At 36.9% G+C, this 12,230-nt stretch overlaps 2 protein-coding genes across 3 annotated transcripts in view; one reads left to right on the top strand and one right to left on the bottom strand.

The window, feature by feature from the left end:
* The window catches only part of cabp1b (calcium binding protein 1b), a 206,213-nt gene that overhangs the window by 34,274 nt on the left and 159,709 nt on the right, over positions 1–12,230 (top strand). The gene's annotated exons all lie outside the window — the stretch shown is intronic.
* The window catches only part of ggt5b (gamma-glutamyltransferase 5b), a 56,281-nt gene that overhangs the window by 33,678 nt on the left and 10,373 nt on the right, over positions 1–12,230 (bottom strand). For both annotated transcript variants that reach the window (XR_015501534.1, XM_087271399.1), the window contains exon 2: positions 521–648. Coding sequence is in view for 1 of the 2 variants with exons in the window: in XM_087271399.1 (XP_087127525.1) it covers positions 521–648 (128 nt within the window). In the remaining variant the exon portion in view is untranslated. The remainder of the gene's footprint in view (positions 1–520; positions 649–12,230) is intronic.

Raw genomic sequence — 12,230 nt, 5'->3', positions numbered from 1 at the left:
CTGTAGTGTTAATTGTGTAGTTAATTTATTCTAGGCCAATATTCGAGGGACTATACTCTTATTTAGGCATAGTAGTCAAGAAACTCTGCTGCCGCACTAGGTGGAGTGATATTACACAGCACATGAGAATCTGCAGTTTTCAGTTGCCACCTTGAAACAGATTAAATCCATCATGCTAAGCTATGCTAAAATTGTCTCCGTCATTCAATTCATTATGCTAAGCTTAGCCACTATTGACCCAGCCATTTAATTCATTATGCTAAACAAAGCTAACATTGACCCTGCCAGAACAAGAAATCAACTGAAAGAAGTCAGCTGTTTCATTCTTGAAGACAAAAAATGTGGAGTGTTCTTTTAACAAAACACACACACACACACACATGGATCTGTGAATGTAAATAGCTAGGTAAGGAATAGCATGTGTATTAGTATATTACTTATGAAAAAGCAGTGATTACAACACGCGACTAATGCAATTTTTACTGAAATTCGGGAGATTGTGGGTTCAGTAATACTGTACCTGTGTTGTCCATAATGGTAAAGATGGAGCCTCCGCCCAAGCCCATGCTCTGCGGGTTGACCAGTCCAGTGCACAGAAGTGCTGCGATGGCTGCGTCCACCGCCGAGCCGCCCTGACGCAGTATATCCCTGTCAACAAAACACATTTCTTGTCATAAACATGCACTGTACAACATTTATTTTTAACAAGAAAATATTGCATCAATCCTTCAATATTCAAATGTCACACACAGTATATTATAAAGTGCTGCTCGCTTTCTTACTAATTACAAATTTTGAGTGAATTTTAATTTGACAGTATTTCACAGCTTCAGCATCACATTTCGCTAGTGTAACAACCACAAAAGAAAAGGGAAACGTAGTATACATTGGAATATATGCATTGAAAAAATGATGTTTGTTTTTGCTTTCGATTTAATCTGTTGTACTGGTACATTTATCATGACAATCACGTTTCTCAATTTTTCATGACTAGCCCTGTCAAAAAATCATTGGGTAAAAATCCTCTTGAAATGGTCCTGAAATTAGAAGAAATGTAGCGTGGTGCTTGATTTCATTCCTTGGGAACTGATTGTATCGTTGAAAGACGAGTGTTGCAAACAATGAAGAAAGACTGATGAATGGATAAATTCATAGCAGAAATGTGACACTCACTGATAAGCTTTGCCCTAAAGAGCTGATAGTCCTACCCTAAGTTACTAATAGCCCCACCCTAAATTTCTAATAACCCCACCCTAAATGACTTTTAGCTCCACCCTAAATTATTTTTAGCCCTGCCTTAAAGGACTAAGAGCCCTGCCCTAAATTACGTATAGCTTGCCATAAAATTACTAATAGCCCCTCCCTAAATTTCTTATAACCCCACCCAAAATGACTGATAGTCCAGTCCTAAATTAATGATAGCCCTGCCCTAAAGGACCGATAGTCCCAACCTAAATTATGTATAGCCCGTCCTAAATTACTATTATTCCCACCCTGAAGGACTGATAGTCCTGCCATTAATTATTTATAGCCCACCATAAAATTAAAAATAGCCCCGCCCTAAGTGACTTATGGTCCTGCCCTAATTTTCTAATAGCCCCGCCCTAAATGAGTTATAGTTACGCCCTAAATTACCAATAGTACCCCCCATAAATGACTGATAGTCCTGCCCTAAATGACTGATATATGTTTCAGTCCTAAATTACTAATAGCTCTACTCTAAAGTATTTATATTCCCACTCTAAATTAATAATAGCCCCGCTCCAAACGACTTATAACCTGCCCTAAATTACCAATAGCCCCGCCCTAAAGGACTGAGAGTCCCGCACTAAATGACTGATAGTCTTGCCCTAAATGACTGATAGTCTTGCCCTAAATCAGTGGTTCTCAAACTGTGGTACGTGTACCACTAGCGGTACGCAGGCTTCCTTCTAGTGGTACGCGGAGGAATAAAATATGTCATGTATATGCTACATATTTCAAAATTTAGCAAAAAATATGTATATAATATTCCATATATGACTTTTAGCCTATATTTCTGAGGTAATCTGCCACGTTTTTTTAACTGTGCAGAGTTGTAGCTGCTTTACTGGGCTACTACGCTACTTTATTTCAATACTGCTCATTTTGGTGGTACTTGGGGAGACCATTTTTTTCTGAGGTGGTACTTAATGAAAAAAATTTGAGAACCACTGCCCTAAATGACTGATAGTCTTACACTAAATGACTGATAGTCTTGCCCTAAATGACTGATAGTCTTGCCCTAAATGACTGATAGTCTTACACTAAATGACTGATAGTCTTGCCCTAAATGACTGATAGTCTTGCCCTAAATGACTGATAGTCTTACACTAAATGACTGATAGTCTTGCCCTAAATGACTGATAGTCTTACACTAAATGACTGATAGTCTTGCCCTAAATGACTGATAGTCTTGCCCTAAATGACTGATAGTCTTGCCCTAAATGACTGATAGTCTTGCCCTAAATGACTGATAGTCTTACACTAAATGACTGATAGTCTTGCACTAAATGACTGATAGTCTTGCCCTAAATGACTGATAGTCTTACACTAAATGACTGATAGTCTTGCCCTAAATGACTGATAGTCTTGCACTAAATGACTGATAGTCTTGCACTAAATGACTGATAGTCTTACACTAAATGACTGATAGTCTTGCACTAAATGACTGATAGTCTTGCCCTAAATGACTGATAGTCTTGCACTAAATGACTGATAGTCTTGCACTAAATGACTGATAGTCTTGCCCTAAATGACTGATAGTCTTGCACTAAATGACTGATAGTCTTGCACTAAATGACTGATAGTCTTGCACTAAATGACTGATAGTCTTGCACTAAATGACTGATAGTCTTGCACTAAATGACTGATAGTCTTGCACTAAATGACTGATAGTCTTGCACTAAATGACTGATAGTCTTACACTAAATGACTGATAGTTTTGCACTAAATGACTGATAGTCTTGCACTAAATGACTGATAGTCTTGCCCTAAATGACTGATAGTCTTGCACTAAATGACTGATAGTCTTGCCCTAAATGACTGATAGTCTTGCCCTAAAGGACTGAGAGTCCCGCACTAAATGACTGATAGTCTTGCCCTAAATGACTGATAGTCTTGCACTAAATGACTGATAGTCTTGCACTAAATGACTGATAGTCTTGCCCTAAATGACTGATAGTCTTGCACTAAATGACTGATAGTCTTGCCCTAAATGACTGATAGTCTTGCACTAAATGACTGATAGTCTTGCCCTAAATGACTGATAGTCTTACACTAAATGACTGATAGTCTTGCACTAAATGACTGATAGTCTTGCACTAAATGACTAATAGTCTTGCACTAAATGACTGATAGTCTTGCACTAAATGACTGATAGTCTTGCCCTAAATGACTGATAGTCTTACACTAAATGACTGATAGTCTTGCCCTAAATGACTGATAGTCTTGCACTAAATGACTGATAGTCTTGCACTAAATGACTAATAGTCTTGCACTAAATGACTGATAGTCTTGCACTAAATGACTGATAGTCTTGCACTAAATGACTGATTGTCTTGCACTAAATGACTGATAGTCTTACACTAAATGACTGATAGTCTTGCACTAAATGACTGATAGTCTTGCACTAAATGACTGATAGTCTTGCACTAAATGACTGATAGTCTTACACTAAATGACTGATAGTCTTGCACTAAATGACTGATAGTCTTGCACTAAATGACTGATAGTCTTGCCCTAAATGACTGATAGTCTTGCACTAAATGACTGATAGTCTTGCACTAAATGACTGATAGTCTTGCCCTAAATGACTGATAGTCTTGCACTAAATGACTGATAGTCTTGCACTAAATGACTGATAGTCTTGCACTAAATGACTGATAGTCTTGCCCTAAATGACTGATAGTCTTGCACTAAATGACTGATAGTCTTACACTAAATGACTGATAGTTTTGCACTAAATGACTGATAGTCTTGCACTAAATGACTGATAGTCTTGCACTAAATGACTGATAGTCTTACACTAAATGACTGATAGTCTTGCCCTAAATGACTGATAGTCTTGCACTAAATGACTGATAGTCTTGCCCTAAATGACTGATAGTCTTGCACTAAATGACTGATAGTCTTGCCCTAAATGACTGATAGTCTTGCACTAAATGACTGATAGTCTTACACTAAATGACTGATAGTTTTGCACTAAATGACTGATAGTCTTGCACTAAATGACTGATAGTCTTGCACTAAATGACTGATAGTCTTACACTAAATGACTGATAGTCTTGCCCTAAATGACTGATAGTCTTGCACTAAATGACTGATAGTCTTGCACTAAATGACTGATAGTCTTGCACTAAATGACTGATAGTCTTGCACTAAATGACTGATAGTCTTGCACTAAATGACTGATAGTCTTACACTAAATGACTGATAGTCTTGCCCTAAATGACTGATAGTCTTGCACTAAATGACTGATAGTCTTGCCCTAAATGACTGATAGTCTTGCCCTAAAGGACTGAGAGTCCCGCAGTAAATGACTGATAGTCTTGCCCTAAATGACTGATAATCTTGCACTAAATGACTGATAGTCTTGCCCTAAATGACTGATAGTCTTGCACTAAATGACTGATAGTCTTACACTAAATGACTGATAGTCTTGCACTAAATGACTGATAGTCTTGCCCTAAATGACTGATAGTCTTGCACTAAATGACTGATAGTCTTGCCCTAAATGACTGATAGTCTTACACTAAATGACTGATAGTCTTGCACTAAATGACTGATAGTCTTGCACTAAATGACTAATAGTCTTGCACTAAATGACTGATAGTCTTGCACTAAATGACTGATAGTCTTGCACTAAATGACTGATAGTCTTACACTAAATGACTGATAGTCTTGCACTAAATGACTGATAGTCTTGCACTAAATGACTGATAGTCTTGCACTAAATGACTGATAGTCTTGCACTAAATGACTGATAGTCTTGCACTAAATGACTGATAGTCTTGGCCTAAATGACTGATAGTCTTGCACTAAATGACTGATAGTCTTGCACTAAATGACTGATAGTCTTGCACTAAATGACTGATAGTCTTGGCCTAAATGACTGATAGTCTTGCACTAAATGACTGATAGTCTTGGCCTAAATGACTGATAGTCTTGCACTAAATGACTGATAGTCTTGGCCTAAATGACTGATAGTCTTGCACTAAATGACTGATAGTCTTGCACTAAATGACTGATAGTCTTGCACTAAATGACTGATAGTCTTGCACTAAATGACTGATAGTCTTGCACTAAATGACTGATAGTCTTGCACTAAATGACTGATAGTCTTGCACTAAATGACTGATAGTCTTGCACTAAATGACTGATAGTCTTGCACTTAATGACTGATAGTCTTGGCCTAAATGACTGATAGTCTTGCACTAAATGACTGATAGTCTTGGCCTAAATGACTGATAGTCTTACACTAAATGACTGATAGTCTTGGCCTAAATGACTAAGTGAAGTTGTTTCGAGGGGGAGGGAAAGTATTGGTATTTGATTAATGTTTATGAGGGCATATTCATTTTGACAAAATAATGACATGCACAGACTCATAATTTATAACAAGCACCAATATATAAAAATACGAAGAATAAATTCTGATTTTATGGCAACTTTAAATTGACCCAACAATTATAATTTTTTCCACCATTTATTCACTCTGAAGTGTTTCCAAGCCTTGAACGTTTATAAAGTTGTTTTGCAAAATGCATGTAACTGATATGTATATTAAAATACTATGGAAATCTTTGCCAATTTCCAGCATTTTTCAAAATATCTTCTTTTGTATTTAACAGAAGAAGCTCAACGAAGTGAGGGGTGAGTAGACGGCTAAATTTTCCCTTTTGTGTGAACAATCCTATTAAGTTCAAATTTATATATCATATTTAATAGTTCCTAATATAATACAGGTTGTTTTGAAGCAGCTTCAAAGTAATGGATGTGAAAATAACAAGCAACAATGCCACCCGATAATCAGAAAGGACAATTTGCTGTTAAGTAGCTCTAACAAGACAACAATGTGATTATTCAGCTTAGTTCAGTTCAGTGTTAATGATTCAGGTCAGCGACCATGTGAAGTTAATCAGTTATGAAATCTCAATTATGAAATGAGTTCATTTGAGCTATAAACGGCTCTACAGATGACAACACTAGCTGTTTTTCCATTCAAAGATGCTGGAAGTGAATCTTTGTAAATGAAATCTGGAATATAACATACGACGGTGAATAAAGCAGCGTTTCCATCCAATGAGTCAAAGAGAACAAAATAGTCATCTCCCCATAAACTGGCACCAAACCAGTTTAAAGCAGTAGGAGAAACCACTGCGGGCCTTTTTTTTCCTATTTCAATACAATAATTGTGCCTCTGAGGACAAGACACATTGGAGGTGTGAGATACTCTTCTGGAGTGCAGACAGATGCTCAAGACAGTTCTGGAGGGAAAAATTATATAAAAATAATAATAATAATAATGCTAATACTGAATCAGTCACCTCACAGCAAGAAGATCACTGGTTCAAGTCCCGGCTGGGTCAGTAGGTATTCCTGTGTGGAATTTGCATGTTCTCACTGTGTTGGCAGGGGTTTCCTCTGGATGAATTGGTTGCGCTATAGGGGAATTGAATTAACTAAATTGGCCATAGTGTATGAGTGTGTGTGTGTGTGTGTGTGTGTGTGTGTGTGTGTGTGTGTGAATGTGCATGGGTGTTTCCCAGTACTGGGTTGTGGGTGAAAGGGCATCTACTGTTTAAAACATATGATGGAATAGTTGGTGGTTCATTCCGTTGTGGGTTGACCTTTGATAAATCAGAGACTAAGCTGAAGGATATAATAGGAATAATACTGAACCACTGTGATGACAGACTTTAGCTGAGGGATTTTACAGTGAGCAAAACGTTTCAGATGTTTAACAGTGCTGGCAAACACAACATCCAAGTCGTGTCATCGATTTTTTTTATGCCATTTTGAAGGTAAAGGTTAAAAATATCTGTAAGTTAGCAATTTTCGGTATTTTCTGATTCATGTTTTTATTTTTCTCCATTTCATTATTACGTTATGGCACTTTAATCTTTCTTCCAACAACTTTTAACCTTGAAAAATTGGGAAAAGTGACATCAATATATATATATGTATATGTTCTGCGCATGGTCTACAGGGTTGTTTATTCTTTTAATGAGTTATGGGTGTGTTTGGAGCATAACATGCATTAAACCAATCAGAGTCTCATCTCACATTCCCTTGAAGATTCAGCTGCGTCGCTTCATAGCGCATTCACTATTTACATGGCGACTTTGTATGTGGAAAAACTGAACGCTTCTAGCAAGAAAACAGTTAAACAGAGCATCTGCAGCGTGAGGATAAAGAATGAGCCTCCTCCATTCAGCCTCTTTACTTACTCTTTACTTTACTTTTACTCTTTACTCCTTTACTTTGGTGGAGTAAGGAAACGGTGTTGTCTGCAGTCTACTAAAGACATCCATTAGCCTACATATATAATTACTTTTAAGTGCAAAGATTTGTTTCAAAACCATTTCTAAATTCAGTTCTAATTTCCAGCAAACAAATAAATTAATAAAAATTATGATGTATGGTGAAAAAAAACACATTATATCCAAACACATGTCCTGTTCTTATGCCCCATAAGCAATGTGTGATGCTGCGTTCACACCAGACGCAGAACAAGTGTCAATCACGAGTGATTTACATCCTAACATCCTGAATAGACATTCTGTGGCGCGATAGGCGCGAATGACTCGATTTGTGCTAATGAAGCGGCACGAGTTGAGCATTTTGAGTGATTGACACAATGTGTGAATAGCTTAAGTTTGTCTGAGCTCTTGTGGCATGCTTATGACGCAGCACCTGTTGTTGGTATCCTGGGGGAAATACTCCTGCTGACACGGACAACAGGTCATCAAACTGGGCTCGGCTCAGTCGGAAGCACCGCTAAAAGCTTCCATCATCCAGGTTAAGTTTCTGGAGGAGTTCACAAACACACAGGCTGGGTGCACCTCTGAAAGGATCTAGTGGACTCAGACACGGCTCCAAATGAATCAATGCTGTTTTTTAACCTTCATAAATCACTTAAACACTGTTATTCTCTCAGTAAAATCCATGTTAGCCATTTAGCAACGAAGCCTTAGTCAGCGGGCAGACAGAAGCCCTGCCCATCACCTGAATCCACGTCTGTTGTTAAGTGAATTTGACAAGCGGATTTGATCCACGAATGAAGCGAGTGGACTCAAAGGGCTCTATTTTGACGATCCAAAGCACACGGCGCAAAAGCATTAAGGGCGTGTCAGAATCCACTTTTGCTATTTTAAGGATGGAAAAATCCATTTTGCGCCATGGCGCATGGTCTAACAGGGTTGAGCTTATTCTCGTAATGTGTGTTTTGAGAATAAACCAATCAGAGTCTCATCTCCCATTTCCTTTAAGAGTCAGTTGCTTTGTGCCAAAGCGCATTTGCTATTTACATGGCGGACTTTGCAGGTGGAAAAACTGAGCATTTCACTAGCTAGAAAACAGTTAAACAGAGCTTCTGCAACGCGAGAATGAGAGATGAGCCTCCTCATTCTTTACTTTCACTTTCACTCTCGTGCATAAGGAATTGTATGCACAGACATCCATTGGCTTACATGATTAATTTTGTTTGTTAAGTGCAAAGATTTGTTTCAAAACTATTTCTAAATTCCGTTCTGATTTTACACAAACGAATAAATGAACAATAATAACGAAGTGTGGTCAAAAAGCTGAGTTATATCCTAATACACATGCTGTGCCCCAAATGGTCTAAAACCTGACAGGTGGGCAAATCTAAGCTTTTTTTTTTTTAAATAAAACAAATATAAATATGCATATAATAAATACTACTAATAATAATGACAAAATACAAAAGCAAACCATTATAAATAAACATGGTTTTTATATTTATGTTTGCATGAAAATAATATGTTTAATAATATGTAGACCAGAACACATATGGGTGCACATATGAGCGCAAATGCATTTGCTATTTAAACAGTGTGGTGCAAAACGTCAAAACGACTCTTGCGCCAAGCTGAAACTAGCAAACAACAATTGCATCGCGCATTGCGCCAGGTGTATGATAGGGCCCAAAATGTTCATGCGTCTATTTTACGTGCGAATACCACAGTTTATCCATGCTTTCCGGGTCTGGTGTGAACACTGGTGTGAACCTGCATTGTCGCATAACTAACACACTCTGTGCTTGACTTTAGACCAGGTTAAAGTTGGACAAATGGAACGCAGTCTATTTCAGCTCTTCAAAATAGCAACACACCAACAATGCGCCTTAACACACCTTCTTTTCAGACCAGCACACCTACGAGTTCACAAAGTGGCGCATATGGATTTGCTGTTTAAACAACCTGGTGCAAAATGTGAAAATTAGGGTTGCGCTGGTCTGAAAATAGCAACAAATCACGCCAAACATATCATGCACCATATTGCGCCCGGTGTATGATAGGGCTCTTAATGTGCATGAATTATGCATTTTTAAAAAAACTAAAAACAAAAATTTTTCCTCCAAAAATTTTTGGTGCAATATAAAATGTTTTTGTTTAGATGTACTGCAGAGTTTAAATGACTCGAAGCTTGTTTTGAACAAAAGCACACTCAAGTTAACCATAACCTAAAACAGCGTTAAAGTTTAACCAGAGATAATGTAATGTGTGTGAGTGTGTGTTTCTTAAGTGCTTTTTAATCATTACATCCAAGGAGCCTGGAAGGAGAACGCGACACATACACAAATATACCATGCAAATCTATCCCTGATCCTTCTTGCGTTTGTGTCAAAATGAAAAATTAGAGCGTTGAGACAAGTCTGAGCCAGAGGAGGAGAGATACCCGAGAGCTCAATGAACCTTGAGGATTTCCAGCCTTCACACACACACACGCACACACACGTGCTCAATCAGACACAACCCCTGCTTTCTAGATCAGTGTTTCGCTATGAGCGTCAAGCTATCTGTTTCTGCATGCTGCGTTTGACTTATAAGGATGATGAGGGAATACACACCACAAAGGATGAGCTCGAATGTCTCATTTCACAGGATGTCCTGAACTCAAAATAGGACATCTGAGATCTTTCTAAAGGCACTGAAGGAAGAAATGTAACATCCCAAAACACACAAAAATTCCTATACGAGTATATCAGTGTTACGTGATACAACACCTCCTCGAGTCAATAACATGCTGATTCATCACTCATATCCACATTATCAGATTGTCACAGTGTGTGCATTTATGAAGTCAAACAATACTATCAAGACGACAAGCATTGGGTGTTTGGCATTAAATTTGAAAGCTGAGATTAGAGATTAGATCACTTGCTAGCTGGATGACTAGTAACATTATGCAGTGGCTTTTAAAATGAAAATCTCAAATTCGTCCTTTGATATTTCAGGTGTAACCACTATAGACAGCACAGGACTTACGTTTTTTTTAGATGATAGTATCAGCATGGTAGTTTTAAGTATATCTATAAGCTATTATGCTTCCAAACAAGGACCAAAGTCACACTTAGAAGATAAAAATCAGATATAAACATGTAACTTACCCAAAATGGAATGCAAATTTTTTGACATCACCTCATAATTTAGTTTTTCAAATCTTCTGACCAATCAAATGCCATCTACTATCTGACATGCCCCGTCCTCCTCTTTTGATTGGCTTTTCATTTGTTGCACTTGAGCTCAACCACTCTCACTGGCAGAGTTGTGATAAAGCAAAACCCTATTGGCTGTTTTTTTTAAAGGGGAGGAGCTACTCTGTCTTGCCCTCTCCATGTTTCGGTTGAAATTTCATCAAACATCGTATAAAAATGCACATTTTAAAGCACTTCACAGGACTTTTCAACCTTTTCACGTGACTTTTTAACATTTGACACTTGATGCTGACTGTTAAAATAAAAATAATAGCTTTAATAATAATAGCTAAAACAGCTCTAGGTTTTTAAGAGTTGAACACTATTGTCTATTGTTTATTCTCTTCATTTCATCTAACCTTATTTTTTAACGAACTTAAAACATCACATTTTTTTATTTGTTACAGGCCACCAAAGTTGAACAACAATAGACCTTTAGCTTTAATTATTATAATCGTCTAATTTATTTATTTATTCTTGTTTGTGTTTTCTGTTAAATAAAAATTGGCATGTAACCTCTATATTTCTGTAATAATTATTATTTTGTGTGTGTGTGTGTGTGTGTGTGATTTAAAGTTGTAGTCAGAATTATTAACCCCCTGATTTATTGGCCCCATGTTTATTTTTTCCCCCAATTTTTGTTTATTGGAGAGCAGATTTTTCAACACATTCCTAAAGATAACAGTTTTAATAACTCATTTCTAATAACTGATTTATTTTATCTTTGCCATGATGACAGCAAATAATATTTGACTATATATTTTTCAAGACACTTCTATACACTTTAAAGGGACATTAAAAGGTTAACTAGGTTAATTAGGTTAACTAGGCAGGTTAGGGTAATTAGGCAAGTTATTGTATAATGATGGTTTATTCTGTAGACTATCGAAAAAATATAGCTTAAAGGGACTAATAATTTTGTCCTTAAATGGTTCTTAAAAAATTAAAAACTGCTTTTATTCTAGCCAAAATAAAACCAATAAGACTTTCTCCAGACGAAAAAAATATTATCAGACATACAGTGAAAATTTCCTTGCTCTGTTAAACAATTTTTGGGAAAATTTTAAAAAGAAAACTGAAGAGGGGGACGGGGGTGGGGGTAAGCGTACTGAATATAGGTGTGTGTATAGCAAGGACAACACCACTGCTGTCAGTGGTTTAAAAAGTGCAACAAACATTAAATTCTACAACAATTAGTAACAAAATCAAATGTTCTCAATCATAATTAAGCATTTATTTTAACTGTTTGTTAGACATTGTATCTGGTGGTTTGAGGTTAACCTCTTACGCTAATGCACAAAATGGTGGGAAATGTCAACTCTGTAACTCTGTTAGTGGTTACAAAAAGTGTAACAAACATTAAATGAGTAACAGAATCAAATGTTTCCAATCACATTTATGCATTTTGTATTATTTTAAGTCAATATTTTTATGATAAAAATGCATGAAATTGTTTTTTAGACATGGTGTTTGGTTTGAAGTTAGCATC

The sequence above is a fragment of the Danio rerio genome, chromosome 10, assembly GCF_052040795.2.
Source record: "Danio rerio strain M-AB ecotype USA chromosome 10, GRCz13ab, whole genome shotgun sequence".
NCBI lineage: Eukaryota > Metazoa > Chordata > Actinopteri > Cypriniformes > Danionidae > Danio > Danio rerio.
The sequence above is the reverse complement of the archived record's forward strand: the minus strand, read 5'-3'. Positions and strand labels throughout refer to the sequence as shown.